This window comes from Cladophialophora immunda (genome assembly GCF_000835495.1).
Source record: "Cladophialophora immunda strain CBS 83496 unplaced genomic scaffold supercont1.2, whole genome shotgun sequence".
Taxonomy (NCBI): Eukaryota; Fungi; Ascomycota; class Eurotiomycetes; order Chaetothyriales; family Herpotrichiellaceae; genus Cladophialophora; species Cladophialophora immunda.
The window spans coordinates 1,941,391-1,962,170 of record NW_015622542.1 but is presented as its reverse complement, the minus strand read 5'-3'; the positions used below and the strand labels follow the sequence as shown (position 1 = coordinate 1,962,170).

Below are 20,780 nucleotides of genomic sequence, written 5' to 3'. Positions count from 1 at the left end.
TTCTTTTGACCACGGCTCTGCTGCCAATTCCAAAAGACCAGACCGAAGGGTATCGCCGGTACTGCTGATGCTCGGCGGCCTCCTAATATTCTCGGATCCATGGCCTAGTATGTGCCTGCCTTCAGTCCCTTCAATGATCCCAGGCTCAGAGCCAATCCTTGTGACCGTGACCGAATCCGAATAAATCCCACAATCGAGTTGTCCGCCGTCTTTTCTATGCTCAAATTCGCTAATGCATCCTCCCCTAGATCCAGAGTTAGGCACACTCGAGCAGTTCACACAGAGCATAATCACTTACCGAAAACACTCCTTGCGTATAGATTTGCACTCAGGAATTGACAGTCGCCTTTCAGGCTGGCTTCCGGTGTCAGACACGTCATATTCGTGCTCTTCATGAGCTGATCCAAAAACTCTCGCAGCGTCTTCGTGGTCGCTTTGCTGTTGATATTCACCTTGTTTTCCCATTCAAACTCGGTCCACATTGTCCGGAATGCGGATTCAGAGCATGTTGCTGGCTGAATGTAGTCCATGATATCCGCATGTACGTCGTTTAGGATGACAACATGCGTGTCTGTTCCCGAGGGTGAATCATAAACGACATTGCCAAAAATCACGCCTGTGTCTGTGCTTGACACTTTGATGGTTGATTGCACGTTGAGGAAGTCGTGGGGTCCGAGATTGTGTGTAGTCGGTCGTTCCACCACCTTCAAATCACCTAGAGTAGCAAACTCCACCGACAGGTTCTGGAGAGTCTCAGTCGTCTGATTGACCAGCAGTACGTCGAGGATAATGTCAAACTGGTGCACTTTGACATATGCCTCAGCGTATACAGGATCTGAAAATCCAGTAAGCTGCACCACGCGACTCAGCTTGGATGACAGATCTTCAAACGAAGCATCGCCGCCTGTCGCTTTCTCCAGGTCAAGCTCCATTTCATCTGTGCCGTCGCCCGCATTCTTCTTTGACAATTGTCGTATTGAAAGAACATCGTCCACTTGGACGGCTGTCTTTGCCTTTTCTACTGCTTCTTTCGCCGCCCGTTTCTTCTCTTCGGCCTGAACCATGGCCCGGAAGGCCGTCCTAGTGTCGTCCAGGAAGGATACCTCTAGTTCTTTGCGCTCCGTGAACTCGGCCAAAGCTCGTACACAAGACATAATTCGATCCACGGAATCCTCGTCGATGGGCGCTTTCACAAACTGCGACTGGCCAACTCGGACAACCGAGATCATTATCAGCATGGCCTCAGCACGCAAGGCGTTGGTGCGTGCCTGGTCCGTTGAGATCTCCGAGTGACGCATAACTAGTTTTGTCAAGGTTGAAGAAAGCACCGTCGCCAGGTAATAGTCACCATCGAGGATCAGCTGTCTCAGCGGAGGTTTCTGCGCCGCCTTAACTGCCTCTAGTCTTGCCTTTGCAGCGGAGTCGCTGGTCAAGGCGCTTTCTGTCGCATATGTGCCATCGGCAAGGATTTTCCGTGATCCACTGGAGGCTGGCTTGGGCGCGGAGTGGCCATTGACCTGGTCTTTCGGTTCGCCATCCTCGTTCGACTGCTCGTCTAACAACCGTTGTTCCGAGGCGAGTATAGGGATTTCCCCAAGGCTCGCCCGGATCCGTTTCCAGGCCTCCTTGATGTCGTTCTCTTGCAGCGAATATTCGCCAATCACCCAGAGCGAACCACGATATACCTTTCCTGCACGGACCTCGCCCAATGTCGACACCAGCCGTTCCACGATGGATGATCTCAGTTTAGGAAATTTCTCAACTACCTCCTTGACAAAGGAAATAACGTCCACTGCGGAGCTATTGTTGAAGTCTGCAATGAAGTCCATCAAGACGTCGACGACGCTGGCCGCAATCTCCGAGAACTTGATGGCGCAGTGGTGGATAGACTGGATGAGGAGCTGTCGGTATTCCGAGTTCTTTTCATACTGCTCAATCACAGTCTTGCTCAATTCTTTCTTCAGGAGCATGACAATCTCTTGCACATTCTTGCTGGAAACCATCTCCAATGCAATCGCCAATGCCTTCCTCCGAACGTCCAGGTCAGGGCTAGATAGAACTCGCAGGATTTCCATGGTGAGATCGTCCAGTACGCCCTCGTTTCGCCTCCGCAATTGGTCAACGCGATCAAGCACGATAAGCTTGACGTTGTTGTCCGCCTCTTTGATGCTTAACTCGATCAATTTACCAGCAGCTGCTTTGACAGCCACCGGATTGTTCGTTAGAGCCGTCAGTGAAGTCGCAGCTTCATAGACAACCGTGCTCGTGTTGGCTTCCAACAGATCAAAGATTAATCGCAAATAGCGCGCCTTGTTTGCTTGGTTTTGGACAGCGTCTTTCCGGATAAACTCAAGTTCGACCAACTGAAGCAACTCGTCGGCGTTGGGCACTCCGTCCAGGACTCCGGTGAGATATTCCAACGCTTTGTCATGGCTTATACTCATCAAAGCCGCAAAAGCATTCCTTTTGCAGGTTGTGTCGCTCTCGCCAGCGAGGAACGTGTGGAGCATCTCAGGAGCGTCCGGGATCAGGTGCTGGGCGTTCTGGTATACAGAGGCCAAGGCCCATACCGCGTTCTTTCTCACGTAGGCATGCCTGTGGTCAAGGCAAGTTTGTGCGGCAGAGAGGAGGGGTTCGATCAATTCGGGTTCTCGGAGTTTAGAAAGGAAGCGGAGCGTGTTGCCTCGAACGAACTCGTTAGGATGCTGGAGATCGTTCCGAATGCCATTACTAGCGGCTGTCAGTCTCAAAGTTCTCATGTTTGCAGAGACAACCAAGCACACCAGACAAGAATCATCTCCTGCTTTAACTTCCCACCGGCGTCCAGCTTTGGGCAGATCTCGTAGTAAAAGTAGAGCAGTTTCTTCAGAGACTTGCTCTTTGAGGGCATGACAAAACGGATAATGTGCATCAATAGATTGGGCATGGGATCGCCATTGAGCATGATTGTGAGAATCCTCCGCATGGTTTCCAGCTTGGTCTCATCTGTGCCCTTTTCTAGTTGTGTCTTGAGGTCCTGTTGACTCGGCTGGTCCGCTGTGTTGTCAAGGTGCACGAGACTGTACGAGTTCTCAAGGAAGGTCGCCATGGTCGCGGGACTGCCTTCAGCACGGACGAAAGAGATCAGGGAAGGACTCTAAAGGCGATTGAAAGATGTCGATGCCAGTTGCGCGGAGGATGGTGGGCTGTGGAGGAAGGACTCAAAGCATTGTCGTAATTCTCTGAAGGCAGTTCCGGAAGCGTCCCAGAGATCAAGAGATGGACCAAGGGTAGAAAGCGAGAGGGAGGACTTCTGTGAAGCCGTTGACAACTTGTCGTGGGGGAGACTGCGACCACCAGACGACGCATACATAGTGATCTGTCCAAATGTGGATGGCCTTGGCGGTCTGTTTGTAGCGGCGAGGGACTGTCCCTGAACTAACTAAAAGTAGCGAGGGCCATGGCTGCTATACTGCCGACCTGGGCGAGTACGCCAAAACAGCCTAGCTCATCTTGGCATTCTTTTGAGCTTGAGCAAGCGATCGAAAGGTCATGTCGGCGCTCCCCCACAACTAGTTATCCTCTTCTCTACCGTATACGCCGCGTTCGGTGGCACGGGTAGCAATGAGAGGTTTCGCTAAGCTGCGGTGGCGCAAGTACAATGGCTGAAAGGCTCCGGGATGCGACGGCTGAGGATTGGCAAGCTGAGGGTTATCTCCCCGGGCTCGGTCGATGATACCGAGCTTCAACGTTCTAGACGTGTCCCATAATGGGCCAATGGAAGAACTCTGAGTTGTGCACCATCAGACGAAATCCAACAATTGAAGTCTGGTTATTTACCAAATTGCTATCTTCACATCAATTGGAACTTTTTCATTGCTCGTCGACTTACCGATCCCTCAGAGTTGGGGCTCTGTCAGTTGAGCCATCTACGCGGAGTCCTCTATTCTTCAACATTCCTTCGCGCCATAAGGAGGCAGCCATGACGGGTTCGGTCGATTGCGTCACAGATCTGTCGCAGGTCTCTCCTGTCTTGCTCCGGAAATATATCGACGGCTGTCACATGCTACATCAACATGATCTAGTGGACGCGTATGGCCATCTTTCCGTCCGTCTGTCCAATACGACCTTTCTGATGTCCAGGTATCTGGCGCCGGCTTTGGTTGCTTCTCCTGAAGATCTTGTCATATACAATATCGAAGATGCACAGCCTGTGAAACCAGATGCCCCAAGAGGTAAGTAGAGGTCAATAATACTTTTTGGACACCGCGAACTTGCTTCTGTTGAATACTTTGGATACCAGTTTAACGCAGACGACACAGGTTTCTCAGAGCGTTTCATTCACTCGGAAGTGTACAAAGCCTATCCTGCTGTCCAGTCAGTGGTCCATTCACACAGTTTGGAGGTCGTACCGTTTTCAATCTCCACTGTTCCGTTGTCAGCTTGTTTTCACATGGCCGGTTTTCTGGGGACTGCTGTTCCAGTGTGGGACGCGGCTTCAGTGTACAAAGACCATCCGTCCGACAACCAGGACATGCTGGTCAGGAACATCAAGCTTGCCTCCTCGCTCGCAAAGGCGCTAGGGGAGAATGGTCAGGTTAAGCATCCAGTTGTGCTCATGAGAGGTCACGGTATGGTGGTGACATCCGAGAGCCTGGAAATGTGCATCTTCAACTGTATTTATACGCAACAAAATGCACGGGTTCAACGCAGTGCCATGGGGCTGGGCGGTGAGGTGAAGTACTTCACCCAGCGCGAGGCACATGATACAGGAACGACAACCGGGATGGGAGCTGTAAAACCATGGCCGCTGTGGGAGCAGGAGGTTGCCAACGAAACCATGTACCGTAACCAAATATCTCAGCCCGGGTCAGGACGGGACTGACTCAGTTGAGTCTGCGAGACAACTCGGATATGCCAAATAGCAGACATTGCAGTGTCTCAAGAACCCCTGTCGTCTAACGAGGCCATACAAGGAGGGCAAATGTCTCTACTAGCAACATTAGGTTTGGCCTTCTACAACTATCCATTGCAAGCTGCCAGTAACAATGAATGACGAGGCGGGAAGAAGATGATGTTAATGCCAAGCCTGATACCCCACCCTCCGCTCTATTTCCCCGGCCACCCCGGCACAGCGTTCCGAGGGCGGAAATGAAGATATCTCCCCTTCCAAAATCATCTCTACTCCGCGTTTTCCAACCTGGTCAGGAGACAAAGAATCACACAACCTACGAACTGTTTCCTGCAGGATGATAGCCGAGTCTGCTACTGCTTCGCCTGCGGACAACGAGCAGGATGCCACTAAGCAACCCTCCAAGAGACGCCGCATTGGCTACGCCTGCGACCTTTGCAGGTGGGACTTCTGACCCCAGACTCCACCTGGACCGTTTGCAGGGATGTGACTACTGACGCCTTTCAGACTGAAGAAGAACAGATGCGATGGCGAGCGACCGTCTTGCCAGCAATGTCGACAGCGTCGGCAAGAATGTGTTTACTCTCCACAAAGAGCGCGAGTGAGCGTCACACAAGAGTAGGTAGTCCCGTATCGTGCACTGCGTGGTCTCCCATATTACACAATCTAAACGGCAAAATGCTAACACTGATATTCCAAAGCTATGTTGAAGAGCTCAAGATGCGAAATGAGATGCTCGAGAGACAACTTGCTGCTACGCAACAGGCCAATTCACGGCGATTGTAAGTGCTACCGTCAGCGCCGTAATCCACTCTGTATAATGGCTCACGCATGAGAAGTAATGTCCCTACACTACCGGGAGAAATGGAAGGCTCTGCCACGATGCCCAGCAATGATGGACAAACGATCAATCCTGGTACCCAATACATGTCGCCCTCACAGAATCAGATACCGGACCGCCCTCGTGCAATCGATCAACAGCAAGCCATACGATTGCCTAGCGAAAGTCATACCGCTGCGTCTGATCCAGCGACTGTCTTGAGTGACGCGAATAAGGGTACTCCAACTGAGTACTTTGGCGAATCTTCGACTTTCGATTTCATGGCAAAAGTCAGCTCACCAGAGAAGGAAGTATCGACTGGTCGGTCAGGTGGTCCAGCCAGTGGATCTGCTCTAAGAGACCCTAATACGTCTCTCGCAGCCTCTTCGCCATCAGTCCCGTTGTTCGAGCTCTTGAGCGCCGAGTCTGACGATCCATTTGGTTTGCCATCCCGATTCGTGGCTGATCGTCTGGTCGACGCATATTTCAAGTACCGACATCCGCTCAACCCTTACTTGCACGAGGGGACGTTTCGACAGAGATATCGGCGATTGTGGCTTAGTCAGGATCTAGGTGGGGAGGAGGCCACACAGCAGAGTCTGGCCTGGTATGGACTTGTCAATCTTGTGTTTGCGTTCGGAAGCGATCACGCCAATGTCACCGGCCGTTCAGCTGGTGATCGGTCTCGTTACTTCAAAAGAGCAAAGACACTGCTTGTGTCTGGGATGTTGCAAGTCAGCACCATCGAGCTCGTTCAAGCTTTGTTACTCATGGGTCAGTACCTCCATGGAGCCCTCGAGCTCAACAACTGCTGGACCGTTATCGGACTTGCAATACGCACAGCACAGGGACTAGGGCTGCACCTCAACCCTGTCACCTTTACTTCAGATATGATTGAGCAGGAAGTACGCAAGAGGGTGTGGTGGGGCTGCTTCGTCCTCGACCGAGTTTTAAGCATGAAGGTCGGTCGGCCCACGATCCCGGACGGTCCAGGAATCGAAGTGGGAATGCCACTGGCAGTGGACGACGAGTTCCTGTCCAACGAGGAGGGACAGTCCGTTCAGCCTCAAGGCGTGCCTTCCAAGCTGGAGTATTTCAACCAGGTCATTCCGCAGTGCCGGTTGATGGAAAAGATTTTGAAGACTCTGTACAGTGGCGATGGACCCGGAGACAATACGCAGAAAGCGAGGCCAGTAATGGATACCACTCAATTCCTGGCCTTGTCGATTCAGCTCGATGGTGAGTTGACCACATGGCAAGAGAATCTTCCTAGTCACCTCAAACCAGGAGCAGAAGGCTTAGAGTGGCACTTTGAAAGGCAGAGAAATGTGCTGCTGATGAGGTAGGCATCATCCACTCTTGGTCTTTTCGCAACGGGCTAATTGATAATTCTCTCAGATACCTCCACGCGCGACATCTGATCCACCGTCAAACTCTGCTGCTTTACATCACGCGGCGAGTCACAGACCCTTTCCAGCGCGAAATTATGCTTAAGTGTGTCAAGCGCTGTGTAACAGCGGCTTACGACTCGATCACTCAGATGGGGAGCTTGCATCACCAGAATAAGCTATCGTCGTTCTGGCATAATTCACACTGTAAGACGCTCTCTGGTTGCTGTTCTGACCGACGCCACTGACTCTTCTCTAGACGTCTTTGCGGCACTTGGTGTCTTGCTGGTATATCAGACGGTGGAACCCCAATCTAAGGCAGATATCGCTTTGCCTCCCAATGTGGACGTTGACCATGCTGTCAGAATAGGCCTGGAGCTGCTCCAGCGCGTGGGTGGTCAAATGCACCCTCTTGCATCTCGATATGTCCAAGCCATTCAACAACTGCGAGCTAGGCTGCAGGCCCTGCCCTCATCCAGAAGCAAGCCCCCTTCGAGAGAACCAAGCAGTTCTGACAGGCCCGGGGCGCCATTAGGGGTTGCGACTTCTGGCAACGGCAGTCAGCCACCAGTACATGCTAATGCTATCGGGTATCAGTATACTCATCAGACACCGCACCAGCAAGCTGTGAACACTCTGTACCCTGCCTATTCACAAGAAGCTTATCAGCCGACGCCGGGTGAAGGATCTCTGAGAGCCGGATTTGAGGACGAATTCGCAAACATTGAGAGTATGCTCATGGACAGCACGGGCTGGACAGGTTTGATGGACGATTGGAGTGATAATCCGGTACATACCCCCTCATACCCCGGTGATACCGCTGGACGCCTGACTAACTGCTTGCCAATCCTAAGACCTACGCAAGATTCACATACAACGGATTTGCCTGAACCTCCCGGCTCCACGCAGTCCACGGTCTAAGGACTGTCTTCACGTTGATTCCAGTACAATCCGCCACCTCCTCGTCATCCAGGAACGTCAGATCTTCTTCGTCTTCATTGTGCTCATGGCTGGCATCCGATTCCAGCTTCAACGAGCTTCTTAACATCACCGCCGTGGTCTGGACAATGGCATTGTTTCTCGTATAGATCGAACGGAAAACGCAGTGCTCGATCGACGTTGCAGCCACAGTCATCCCGTGCCCCCGCATCAGTACCACGCTGCGGTCTAGTTGGCCGCCACTACTGGCTGTATTGGTGAATAGTGCTGCAAGTGCAGCGCCCAGATGCTCGGACCGGATCAGAAGGTCTTTGATGTCTCCTGGCCTGAAGTGTGGACGTGGCTCAAAGATGGGCGTTTCCTTCCCTGCGATCAAATTCAGCTTTCCAGTTCTCGTAAGTTTCGCCTCGTCGTACTCTTCATCTTCCTCAATTTCCATGATGATGGTGATCAGACGGAAGAAAGGGGGCTAGAACTGCCTTGAACGGCGGTTTTATATTATAATCGAGACTCACCCAAAAATCCACTCGTGTTGACGCAGGCCTTCAGCCCCGATCCCTTCCCTGCCAACAGACCCCAAGGAATGACTTCCCGCGCATGGCTATGGCAGACACTCCTCACCTCCCCAAACCTTTTGTACAGCTCCGAATGGATGAAACGTTCCGTATAGCCGCGAGGGGCATGCGGGTCCACGGGTTCCGCGTCCTCGACGCGGTACTCGACGATGTCATCGGGCGAGGCGACCAGCGCAGCGGGCACGTACCGCGCCATCAGGAAGACTGACGGATTTGCCGGGTGCCGGACGCTGATGTGGCCGTAGGCGTCGAGGACTTGGCCTTGGTGGTGGAGGATGTGGTTGGCGGTGATGAGAGTGCGTTTGGCGGTCTGGATGTCCATCTTCTTCTGATCTTTTATCCTCCGTAGAGAGTGACTTGTTATGGATGAGAACGAAATGTTAGTGGCAATAACGACGACAGCGATGACCACGGCCGCGACCACGAGTATTTCCGAGATAAAAAGAATGACCAACACCGTTTCCAATGGCCACTTAGACTGGTTCTCTTCGACTACAAAACAATCAGACCAACCCTCGTACCAGATCCAAGACCAATGCGAATTACTGCAGAATATGTATTCGCCCAGCTCTGTAAGTCGACAGCGCCGCACTCAGTGAACAGTCTCCTGATACCTATCTTCCTACATACCACACAAACAAACACTTAGTCCCTTAACTGGTTTTTTGGCCGGTCGAAAACCACCCAAATATTTATCTCCCCGGATCGCCCGCCACGCAGCTCCGCCTTTTTTTCCCCATCCGGCAAATTCAAGTAGGCCAGAATACGTAGCTATCCACCTCTATTACTATCCGGAACCCAGACTGAAATCGTGGCGCTGTGGTGGTCTGATCCTACACAATTTCCGCCTTGTCGGATCTTCATCGTATACAACCGGCGTGGGTTGCCAGCCTTGTACCGGCGTCACGAGGAGAGCGCGAGGAAGCAGGAGAAGGAGTGTGGCATCATGACTGCCGAGGCACTCATTCTCAACGCCGACAGATACGGTGTAGCCATGTCAAATATTGCGTGTGTCTTTATCAGTAAGAGCCCTCTTCCGCTAATCCATATATTATCATCAAGCTTTGAAGCAACGACACGGACCGTTTTATTTCTATCCACGTAGCACCAGGACCCATCAGGCAAGGCTGATAGCTTCGGGACAATCATGCCTTAACCTCTTCAGGCGCAGATGGCGTTTCGACCGGAGGCTTCGTATCCGGCACGGGCTCATTGATGGACCTCCATTCTGCCGCAAAGGCCGTCAGGAAAGCAGCGCCACTCATCGCAGTCGTGAAAACCCATGCGTCCCTGAGACCGATCATGTACGAGGCAACAACGGCCGCGAGGTCTCGAGGGTTTGGGAATGCTTGTCGGAGTCCTGTAGCGCCTGCAGCCAGCACGTGCGCAGGGGTGACAACCGAGTTGCCAACGGGGAGCGTGTCAACCAGGCGATTGTTGAGGATGGCCTGGCCAGCCGACACACCGAAACCGCCGCCAACAAACTGGGCAACTGTGGTGATACATCAGTCTCCGCTCCCTACCGACTTGTAAGCGACCATGACTTACACATCATGATCCCCACAGTGACAGATAAATCCTGTCGCGTCGAGACCCTCTGTGCTACCATAGCAGGTAGCTGGATGACGATGCCCTGTCCAACACCTGCAATGACCTGGTATCCAATCCAATGCCCAGCCGACGAACTTGGATCCAAAGTATAATATAGACCAGATCCAATCGTGATCAGGATGCCACCTGCCCAAAGGAAGGGCTGGTAATACCCAACCTTCCCCAGAAGGATGGCGCAGCTGAAAGTTGCGAGCGCTTTGGTAGCCGACGTCAGTACAATTTCCTTCAAAAAGAGAGCCTGGCTATTTCATACAGAATGATAGCACGCTGGGAATTGTGCGTACACCACTGTCCGACGGTGAGACTCCTTGGACGGCCTGAAAGTAGATTGGAAGGGTGTATGTTCGAGAGACACCACCAGCATTAGAGCTGAAGACACGAAATGGTTAGTCTCAACATCCACCACCAAGCTTCTTGGACTTACACGAAGCTATAGACGGCACATGCTGCAATAGTACGACTCTTCAAGAGTCGCTTTGGGATTGTAGCCGCGTCGCCCTGTATCCACTCGGCGACAACGAAGGCGATGACAAAGAGCCAGAATCCAACGAGCAAGCCAATGGAAAAGCTTGAGTTCCAGGCGTGCTTTACGCCACCATCTTGCAGCACAAGGAGCAAGCAAATCCAGGCCCCCAGCCCCAGCGCAACTCCCAGAGCATCGAACTCGCGCGGGTATTTCCTCCAAGACGGCGCTGTGACAGAGTGGGAATGTGACGGTGTGGTGAAGAGAAAAAGAATGATGAGAAACGTTGCGGCTCCAATGGGCAAGTTGATCCAGAAGCACCATCTCCAGGTAAGATCTTGGGTGAATACTCCACCAAGGACGGGACCCAAGACGGATACACAAGTCCAGATGGCGCCAAACAGTCCCATGACTATGGACAGACGCGAGGGCTGCATAATCAATGCGGCAATGATATAACATCCCGAGGTCAGGCCTGCTCCTCCGAGACCCTGGACGGCACGACCAGCAATGACGGCAACGCTATTGGGAGCCAGAGCGACCACGAGACTTCCAACTTCGAAAGTGAAGATACAGCAGAGGAAGACGGTCTTCTGCGGAAAGTACTTGTATGCCTTGCTCCAGACACCTTGAAACATGGCCAGGCACATCAGAAACGCAGAGCCATACCATCCGACCTGGTCGATACTGTGGAACTCCTTTGTGATGGTGGGAATTGCCGTGGCGATGACACTCTATGTCGAGGATTCACGATTAGCTTTTGCTATGTCTCGGCTAGAAAAGACGAGGTGTCTACTTCGTACCGTGTCAAGGCCAACGATGAACGTGGCGAGTAGCAGGGCAATGACTAAGATCGCTTGTTTGAGCGGGCTTGGGTAGGATGGCGCCGTTGCTGGGGGTGCGGGATCTTTTGACGTCGTCTCTAATCCCATTTCCGCCTCCAGAGTATCTCCCTTGCCCTGGACAATGTGGTTGTTCAGGGACGGCGCTTGTTCGGGGCGATGGTCCGAAGGGTGGTCTGTCAGAGTCGCTCAGCTAGCTGTCCAGCCAGATAATCAGAACAGATGAGGGCCAAACGGTACCTTCTGCCATGATGAAGCGAGCAGCGCTTCCTCGACAAGAAGCCAGAAACTCCAAATCAGACTCAGGACAGGGGGTCTGATTCAGTGAGAGTTGATTCGAGTGCAGGAACCGGAAGTGTCCAGAGCGGTAAATCCTTGGAAATCATCGGTTGTTGTTGGACAGTCGATGTGTTGTGTGGTTGGGACTGGGTTCTGTCTCTGTATTACCGCCCTGCGAGACCTCGACGGGTTATCAGGATCCCTATGGCAGGATATCCGTCATAGCCTAGTGATAGAGCCAGACAGCACAAAGCTACAATGCTCCTCAGAGCCCATAAAGATGGTATATCCAATAATTGTGAAAGAACCTCAATATCCATGCGAGCAAATATTCAGCTAGAGAGTTCGGGCTGACCTCATAACAGCCAAAGGCTAAAAATATCCGAGACGCGCGGAACAAGTGAAAGGGGTGGCGTCTCTATCTACTCAGGTCAATTGCTGATAAGCAGCTTACTCGGGAATCATGGCACTGGTGTGGCGCGGGCGGTTGGCACAAGACATGAGACGTCGATAGTGTCGGATCAACAACGTCTCAACAAACGCACAGATTATCCTGCCTATTGCTGCTCTCCCCGAAAAAATCCCCAACCGATCGTGCGAAGTATTCAAACCATACGGGGTACGGAGTACTGTGAGCGGAAGACGTCTCGAACCCTGCCACCAAAATCTAGCTTGCCACGCTGTCCGGATGACCTCAAGTTCGCCGCAATTGGCGCTCTTGTGACAGGGATCCCCGAAAACCAACAGGTGGATCATCAATACCCTACAGCATCATGACCCGACTTCGTTTAGTTGCATGCCCCTCATCGGGAGATGCCAGCCTAGTGAAAGACGCTAAGCCAACATAGGCTGATGGGGAATTGATATTGTGGAGAAGATCTCATACCTTTAGCCTCTTTCGACTAGTAGCCACCTCACTACAAGCAGGTGGGCATTCGCCGAAAGCAGGGGCTTGCCATGGTGTCCAGGAACCAACAGTGCTCCCTTGCACGCTCTATCGGTGATTCCTCCTGTGCGGCACCGAACAGTTCAAAAGCTCGACGATTTCGGCGGAGACACCCATGCTAAGCACAATTCGCCGAACCTCTCGACTTTTGCAGTGCCCTCCTCGTCTCCCCCAGGCAATCGTAGCGAAACAACATTTTCTTCACACCCGCCAGTGTCAAGTCTGGAAGTTCCTCCTCAGACAGGTATTCCCTCACCATGTCTTGTGTCTCCCTGCTGAGGTCGTACCCCACCCCCGTCGTCCGACTCAAAAGTTGTGCAGCGCTTGCCCTTGGTCTCCGCACGCTATCCCACAGCTCCAACCTTCCTGTCACCTCGCTCACGTCGGCGACTCCCTCCATAACCACTCCTAGGGCTCCTGCATCCTCGATTGCCATCCCCGCGCCGTTCCCGAGGGTGGGAAGCATTGGGTGCGCAGCGTCGCCGAGGACGATCAGCCGGTCCTTGTGGTACGTGGGCAGGGGGTCGCGGTCCGCCACTTTCCAAAGGTACATGTCCTCTTCGCCGCAATGATTAAGTATTTTATGGAGAGAAGGGTCGAAGCTCTGCATGCGGTCGCGGGCAACTTGTTTTGACGACTGCGTTTCTACTTTCTGTTCGCTTCCGGGCGCGTCGTCGACGGCGGCATAGAAGCCGAAGTTTTGGAGCGTATTGCTATAAAAAAACGGCCCTGTCAGTGGAATCTCTATCAAACTGAGCGAGATGACTTACTCCCGACAAGGGTACCGCAGAATCATCCGATCTGGTCTTGTGCCTAAAGTTACGGAGGTTCCATGGGGCGCAAGCTCCATAAACTCTCTCAAGTCCTCGTCCTCCACGAGTGCCTTGGTTGGCACGCAAACCCGCACATTGCTGATTCCGCTCAGCTTTGCCAGCCGCTCTCTGCCATCTTCCACAACAGCCTGGTGGGCTCTGGATTTCACGCCGTCTGCCCCGACCACAAAATCCGCCCTCAACACCTCCCGGTTATGCAGCGTGACCGAGCCAGCAGAGTCGAGATGCACTGCTGAAACTCCCTCTACAATTTCCACCGGTACACCTGCACCGTGACTTGAGGCTGCCAGGTTCCTCAGGCAGTTGTGCAGATCTGCGCGGTGCACAGTAGTCGATGGTGCCCCGTACTCTTTTTCGAGATGGGCTAATGATGACCGCAATAGTACTTGAAATGGCCGCTGGCCTGGTGCTGCTTGGATGAACACGTCTTCGGTGCAGTGCACCATACGAGCACCCTTAAAGTCGACCCCTAGACTTCGTAGGACCTTGTTTGCATTGGGGGATATACTTACAGCGAAGCCGACCTCGCGCTTATTGCTGTGCTTTTCCAGGACGATGACTTTGTGACCGGCTTGACGGAGTGCTACTGCAGTAGCCAGACCACCAATGCCGGCCCCGATGATTATCACGGTCAGCTGAAGAGTCATTTAGAAGACCGTCTGAGTGGCACAAGAGAGGACAGATGTGGGATTGAAAAGCAAAATGTATCTCTGAATGTCCCGAGGACCTTGATACTTGTGGAGAGTGAATTAAGCTTTCAACCGAACTCTTGATTGGGCGTCTTATAACATAACAAGTTGTAGATGATAGAGATATATCAGCTGTGACTTCCCTGGGCCCCTCGAGAAGCTCCGGCAATATGAAGGAGGACCGAAACTGGCTCTGAGGACCATGTCACGCAGCACGAGACAACCCAACTTCGGCGATTTCGGGGTTTGCAGGAAGGTCGTACCCAAGTATGCTTTGCTGGGCTCCCAACTTCACCTATAAGGTAAAATCAGTAACGCTATGCCATCTCAAATGACCTTCAGCGAGCCTTTCTCACGTTGAAAATGCTTACTCTCTTGTTTCTAGCTTGCGTCGTTGGAGGTGTTGTCTGGTTTTTGGCAACACCTCTGCGGACGGGATTATGGCGTTTTCCGGGACCGTGGTGGCGCAAGTATACAGGTAGCCATATCTCACGTTCCTGCTGATGCCATGGGTCGAGTAGGTCTAACATCCCTTCAGATCTGTTTCAAGTGCTCGATACATACCACGAGCGAACACGTCTGACCATCGTGCGGCTGCACGAGGAGTACGGTCCTGTGGTCCAAGTTGGGCCGCGAACCCTGCTTTTCTCGGACCCAGCCATGATCGAACAAGTATATGGCAACAGGTCACCGCTTCCCAAAGTATGTATTGGCCAACTGCGTGCGTATCCACCGAGCCATCGCTCATTCGGAGCAAATATCCTCTTAGAGCCATCACTTTAAACCACTACGACATGAGCTGAACGGCGTCGTATACCCGAACATCTTGGCGATGGAGAGCCCCAGAGACCATGCAGCCATTAAACGGCCGATCGCGGGCATCTATTCCATGTCCAACGTCACAAAGTCGGAACGCTTCATCGACGAGTGCATCTTCCAGTTTGTCCACCAACTCGACAAGGAGTTCGTTGCCGCGGGAAAGCCCCTGCCTGTCTACCAATGGGCGCACTTTTGTGGGCAGAGACACTTCCGTTGGTCTGCTTGTCGACCGCTAACATGCCCAAATAGTTGCGTATGACACGATCATGAAGATCACCGCATCCGTCGACTTTGGATTGATTCGAGGCGAGGCTGACCGAGAGGGCATGTTCAAGGGCTTGCATGAAGCTCAAAAGTTCCGATCTATGGTAGGCTCCGTAAGAGAGAAAAGCGATGCTTGCGGTCTGCGCTGACGTGTATGCGATGATCCAGGGCGTCTGCATGCCTTGGGTGTTTTCACTTCTCAAGAGGACTCCGTTGGCCCAGGTCATGATCAAACGCATGGGCTCCTTCCCGCGCCGGGCACGCGAGCTCATCCAAAGTAGGAGGGCTCAGGGAAGGACGACGACAAGACGCAATGACCGCGAGGACCTCCTCGACCAGCTCCTGGAGACCAAGGAGAAGTTCCCGCAGACCGTCGACGAGCTGGTCCTGCATGGCTACGCCACGACGCCGCTCTTCGCGGGCGGTGAATCGGTCGCCGCCATCGTCACAGCGGTGGTTTACTTTCTCGGCCAGCAGCCCTCCATCGCCGCCAACCTGCACGCCGAGCTGCAATCCTCCGGCCTCCAGATGCCGCCCCTCTGGGTTGAGGTCCAGAAACTGACCTACCTTGACGCGGTCATCCACGAAACTTTCCGCTGCTTCCCCCTCGGCGCAGCGCTCTCTCGCCGCGAGATCCCCCCGGGTCGAGAGTTCATCCTCGACGACGGCCGCCGCGTGCCAGCCGGCACGGCGGTCGCGATATTGGGCGGCGCGACGCATTTCAACAAAGACGTCTACGGCGCCGACGCACAGCTGTTCCGGCCGGAGCGGTGGCTGATGGAGCCCACAGAGAGCCCGGATGCCTACGCAGAGCGGCTGCGTTGGATGAGCAGGGCGGATTTGACCTGGGGCGCGGGTGATCGCGCTTGCATGGGAAGAAACATTGCGCGCTGTGAGATCTACAAGCTCGTGGCGACCATGTACTCCACGTTTGATGTGAGTTGAAGTGCTCTCTGTTTTGCCTTCACCGCCAAGATATGTTTGTTCTGACAGAGACTGATCGTTTGGGCAGATTCGACTCGTAGACCCGACGAAGGAATGGAAGCTCAGAGAGGCTTTGGGGGTGAAACAGGAGGGTGTGGAAGCGACGCTTAGTTTCCGACCGAGTGCAAGCCTCCACCAGCTTCGAACGGCGAAGTAAGAGATTGGTCTCAGCTGCCGCTCACCCGTAATCTTGAAGCACAGGAATCTATCACGCGCTCTCACGCAGCTGCGAGAACTATATATACTGAAGAGAGAAACGGGTAGAATGGATAGTTAGCCGCTCACCTCTATTACTCGAGAACGAAAAACCTACTTGCTATTTACAGTTTGGTCCTAGAGGGTGAGCGAAGGCCGCTTTAACCTGAGCTTTAACTGAGCTCTTGGCTGAGCATCACTGAGGCTCCCTGAGCACTCCCTGAGCAGACACACCAGGGGCTTATTCTGGCCCCTTCCGGTCGGCTGAACTTGCTTCTCGGTTAGGCACCCGTGTCAGACGAGCGTCAGGAACCTGGCAGATTCCCTGCCCTTGCAATACTGCCTAAACTTCCATGTGGAAAGTGGCGGACGTGTGGGTTGTGCTGATCTGACAGAGCCGAGAATCAGAATCCTACTCAGAGGGGTGTGAAATAAGATCCCCATTAACAGGATAGTGGGATCGGGTTGAGTTTTCCTTTCCTTGTCAATACTATAATGTTTTAGTTTCACAATTCTCGCCGATTGCACAGATACGTTTATCAAGAAATTGGCATCGATGAAAGTGGGTGTGTTGGGACTCGCAGAGCCCCGGTATAATAGTCACGAATCCATAGGAGACAGAAATAGGCAGCAGTGTTGTCGAACTTCCCACCGACATGCTCTTCACTTACTCTATGATGGCAGGCCACCGATCACTCTGGCTTATCACACTATTGTATGTCCCCATGGCCTATTAATAAGAAACTATGTACCTAATACTTCTAGCATCTTCAAATGTAATCGCCTTATTTATTCGAGGTATCTCATACATGAGACATAGACATATTCCAATTCCGAAGAACCCGATTCTCACACCGAGCAACGTGATGACTGTGATTACAATACTCTGGGAAAGCCTCCAGGCTCTTTCGGAAGGAATTCAGTACCATATAAAAGCTGGAACTCGGTACATTCGATATGCGCTCTTCCTGGTATTCTTGGTGCGGTTCAAGCTCCCTGGAGTGGAATAAAAAGAGTTGAGACAAAATTAGAATTGATGAATTCCAGGCTAGCTGTGCAAACAAACGAGAACAGCTTACATCCGCTATTGCCCATATTCCTCAAGAACGAAAGGAGGCACACAAAATTATTGTGTTTGCTGACGACGATATAACATTCCCTGAGAAATATACCCCGATGAATACTTGCGTCTTTCGAGCTGGACAAAGTTTGTGGAGCAGGAACATGTCAACGAGCAAGACGGCTCGCAACTGAGTCACCTCTGCAGTGAACTATCAATTGGATCTTCGCCGACTACATTGAACATCGAACTTTTGAAGATTTGGCAACGTTGAGGATTGATGAAGTTCCATAGTACTAGGAGACTCGAAAAGGGTGCCAGCAATAGCTTCAAATGCTTCGCGCTAAGTCTGCAATCGCAAGAAGAGAAATTGAAGATGTTCGAAGGAAGGATGGGCTAACCCGGAATATCTCACACAGCAAAGAAAAGCACCCGATTACTTATCCCGTTGACGAGACTCTCGGGTGGGTCCGCATGTTGAACCGCAGGACGGATCCAAAGGGTCTCCGTCGGAACGAGGATAGATGCGAGAGGCGAGAATATACGAGCTGTCCACCGGCGGTTCTGGGCTTTGAATGGTTCGTTGTAAGCGACGCCCGGCCTATATCGAGCTGCAGCAAGGGGGGAGAAGATGCCCTGGGACTTTACGGTGTACAACACTCGCTACACAGAGGTATGTAGGAAACTCACCGGCCGTATTTGCCGCTCGTACACTCGTCCGAGAGTGACTCCAGTATCAATACGTATTCCATATACAGATATATACATAGAGTCCGGGGCGAAGACTCGGTGAGAGCTCTACATCACATCACAGAGCGCTGAGCAAAAGAGGCAGCGATTGTAGTCAAGGCTGGCGATTGGGGGCCAACTTGTAAAAGGCTTCTTGCCGTGGCACAGAGATTCGCTCCCGAGTCTATTTCTTGATGTTCAGGATACTGGGTAGCGGGGTTCGTCGGTCACTTGCAAAGGGCTTCAAACAGTCAGGTCCGCCGGCCAGCCACTGGAGTCTTGTAGTAATGAACGGTTTGCGCGTTACAAAAGCCTCGCAGTCCTTCCGTCCCCAATTCTCCTCCAAGTCCACTTTCTTTTTGACCCGCACAGTACGCCTGAGCCAGGGGTCTTTCGTACCCGTTGATCCAAACCGTGCCAGCTTCGATCCGCTCCGCGATGGCATGCGCACGATCAACATCGGCCGACCAAACCGCGCCTCCGAGACCGGTGTTGGTATCGTTGGCCCTTTTGATGATCTCTTCTTCGTCGTCCCACCTGAGGACGGGCACGATGGGTCCTGTGGACATGCGTCAGACGCTGGCAAGGTTCGCTGATAGCCGCTGTCAGAAAAGAGGCGACTCACCAAAGGGTTCCCCTCTAACAATCATTGACTCGTCCGGCGGGTTGTCAATGATGGCAGGCCGGATGAGGAAGCTTTTCGATCGAGCAGAAGCGTCGGCGTCGATCGGGGAGCCAAGGGCAAATTTGTATCCGTTGTCCTCGGCATCCTTGAAAAACCCTCGAACAACGTTGTATTGATTTTCATTTTGTACAGGACCAAGCATGGTTCCCGGCTGGAGGTCCGAGGTCTCTCCAACGACCCAGCTGCGAACTGTGCCGACCATGGCCTCCAGAAACTCGTCGTATATGTCGTTGTGCACGTAGATCCTCTTGCTCGCGACACACAGTTGGCCGGAATTGAAAAAGGCGCCCATCGCGATTTGAGGAGCCACGACCGCTGGATCGACGTCTGGACACACGATGCTCGCACTGTTTCCCCCGAGCTCCAGCGTCACGCGCTTCAGCGTGGACGCCGTGGACGCCACGATTCGTTTCCCTGTTGCGATAGATCCGGTGAAACTGATCTTTTGAATGTCGGGATGCGAGCACATGAGAGGACCCAGCTTTTCATCTCCATTCAAGGTCTGCAACACGCCGGGAGGGAAGAGGTCCTTGACAAGCTCGGCGAACTTGAGCACACTATAAGGAGTGAAGGGCGAAGGCTTGACAATCACACAATTCCCCGTCAGTAGCGCGGCACAAACTTTGGACATGGCAAGGGCCAAAGGGAAATTCCACGGGCATATGGCAGCCACAGTGCCCATTGGCGCGTACCGCAGCGTCAGGCGGAGTTCGTCGTCATCTTGGATCAATCGATCCTCAAGCGGCTCGTGGGTTGCTGCGGTCAGGTCAGCCATCAGTGCCGCCTGTGTTCTTCGCGTGGTCTAGTGCAAACCGTGAAAGTCAAGAATAGCAAGGGCCTGTTCCACCTCAAGCGCTGCAAATTGGATCTGCCCAACATTCAGCGATGTAGAGGCCTATCGTGGGAAATGCCAACAAGATTACCGGCTTGCCACCCTCCCAGCTCAACAGTGCGGCAAAATCCTGCTTTGCGGAGTCGAGGATACTCTTTGCCTTCTTCAATCCATCTTGACGTCTCGCCCAGGGAGTGCGTGACCATGTCCGGAATACCTCGGTAGCCGCTGCAGTCGCGGCGTTCAGGTCGCTTTCGGTTGCGATCGGGACATCCCAGAGCGCCTCTTTGGTAGACGGGTTGATGGCTTGCTGAAACGGTGCACAATGCCTGAGACGGCCGTTGATAAGGTTCGCAAAGGAATAAAACTGCTTGTCAGGCCTGATCGGCTGCGAGTATGCCCGGGACTGCTTTACCGGCACCGGCGCCAGCATCCGGTAGCATCTTCGTGGCAAGTTACATGCGCCGGCCATGCTCACATATGCGGACAGTGAGTCAAATGTATGGCAGCGAGTCGTTGGATCCCATGCTGCGAAGTCGCTGAAAGCTCCTTAAAGCAAACATTCGTTATGCCCGTCAGGGCTCGAACGGACCGTTGTGGGACAAGGTCCAAACATCCCCATTCCGTCAGCTCCACGCAAAGCCGCAGCCTGCTGAGAATAATCTCTATGTGGAGGTGGGGGTGGAGGTGGAGGGAGAGGTGGAGAGGTTAGATTTTCTCCGTTGCAGCACAAAATGCCGATGATGGAGCTCTTTCAGTCAATGCAGTGGCGCCCTCTCATTTCGCGACGAAGCTGGGTAGGCCAGAACTGTGCCATTCTCATTCAGTGCCGTGTCTTGCAGGCTGTGCTCTACCAGTCATTGAAAGACCACCTGGAGGAAGTATCTGCGGCGGACAGAATGGTGTTTCGTTTGCAGCATGAGTCCCTGGCCTCTC

General features: G+C 52.9%; 5 protein-coding genes across 5 annotated transcripts; 2 read left to right on the top strand and 3 right to left on the bottom strand.

Moving 5' to 3' along the window:
* Positions 1 to 104: 104 nt before the first annotated feature.
* On the bottom strand, positions 105 to 3,088 carry PV07_02984 (uncharacterized protein; the record flags this gene model as incomplete). The annotated part of the gene is made up of 3 exons (XM_016389641.1): positions 105 to 244; positions 299 to 2,730; positions 2,784 to 3,088. The coding sequence occupies 3 exons, from the start codon at positions 3,086 to 3,088 to the stop codon at positions 105 to 107; spliced, it is 2,877 nt and encodes a 958-aa protein (XP_016251543.1).
* Positions 3,089 to 3,560: 472 nt separating this feature from the next.
* Positions 3,561 to 4,939, top strand: PV07_02983 (uncharacterized protein). The gene is made up of 2 exons (XM_016389640.1): positions 3,561 to 4,214; positions 4,302 to 4,939. The coding sequence occupies exons 1-2, from the start codon at positions 3,749 to 3,751 to the stop codon at positions 4,862 to 4,864; spliced, it is 1,029 nt and encodes a 342-aa protein (XP_016251542.1). The 5' UTR covers positions 3,561 to 3,748; the 3' UTR covers positions 4,865 to 4,939.
* An 834-nt stretch (positions 4,940 to 5,773) lies between these two features.
* PV07_02982 (uncharacterized protein) lies at positions 5,774 to 8,170 on the top strand (the record flags this gene model as incomplete). Its single annotated transcript, XM_016389639.1, has 4 exons — positions 5,774 to 7,053; positions 7,110 to 7,306; positions 7,359 to 7,888; positions 7,954 to 8,170. The coding sequence occupies 4 exons, from the start codon at positions 5,774 to 5,776 to the stop codon at positions 7,987 to 7,989; spliced, it is 2,043 nt and encodes a 680-aa protein (XP_016251541.1). The 3' UTR covers positions 7,990 to 8,170.
* A 1,588-nt stretch (positions 8,171 to 9,758) lies between these two features.
* PV07_02981 (uncharacterized protein) lies at positions 9,759 to 11,779 on the bottom strand (the record flags this gene model as incomplete). Its single annotated transcript, XM_016389638.1, has 6 exons — positions 9,759 to 10,105; positions 10,162 to 10,419; positions 10,478 to 10,593; positions 10,649 to 11,421; positions 11,491 to 11,705; positions 11,770 to 11,779. The coding sequence occupies 6 exons, from the start codon at positions 11,777 to 11,779 to the stop codon at positions 9,759 to 9,761; spliced, it is 1,719 nt and encodes a 572-aa protein (XP_016251540.1).
* A 6,799-nt stretch (positions 11,780 to 18,578) lies between these two features.
* Positions 18,579 to 20,465, bottom strand: PV07_02980 (uncharacterized protein; the record flags this gene model as incomplete). Its single annotated transcript, XM_016389637.1, has 4 exons — positions 19,936 to 20,465; positions 19,826 to 19,880; positions 18,953 to 19,768; positions 18,579 to 18,886 (listed from the first exon to the last, which is right to left on the bottom strand). Exons 1-4 carry the CDS (start codon positions 20,314 to 20,316, stop codon positions 18,579 to 18,581), a joined length of 1,560 nt encoding a protein of 519 aa, XP_016251539.1. The 5' UTR covers positions 20,317 to 20,465.
* Positions 20,466 to 20,780: the final 315 nt, after the last annotated feature.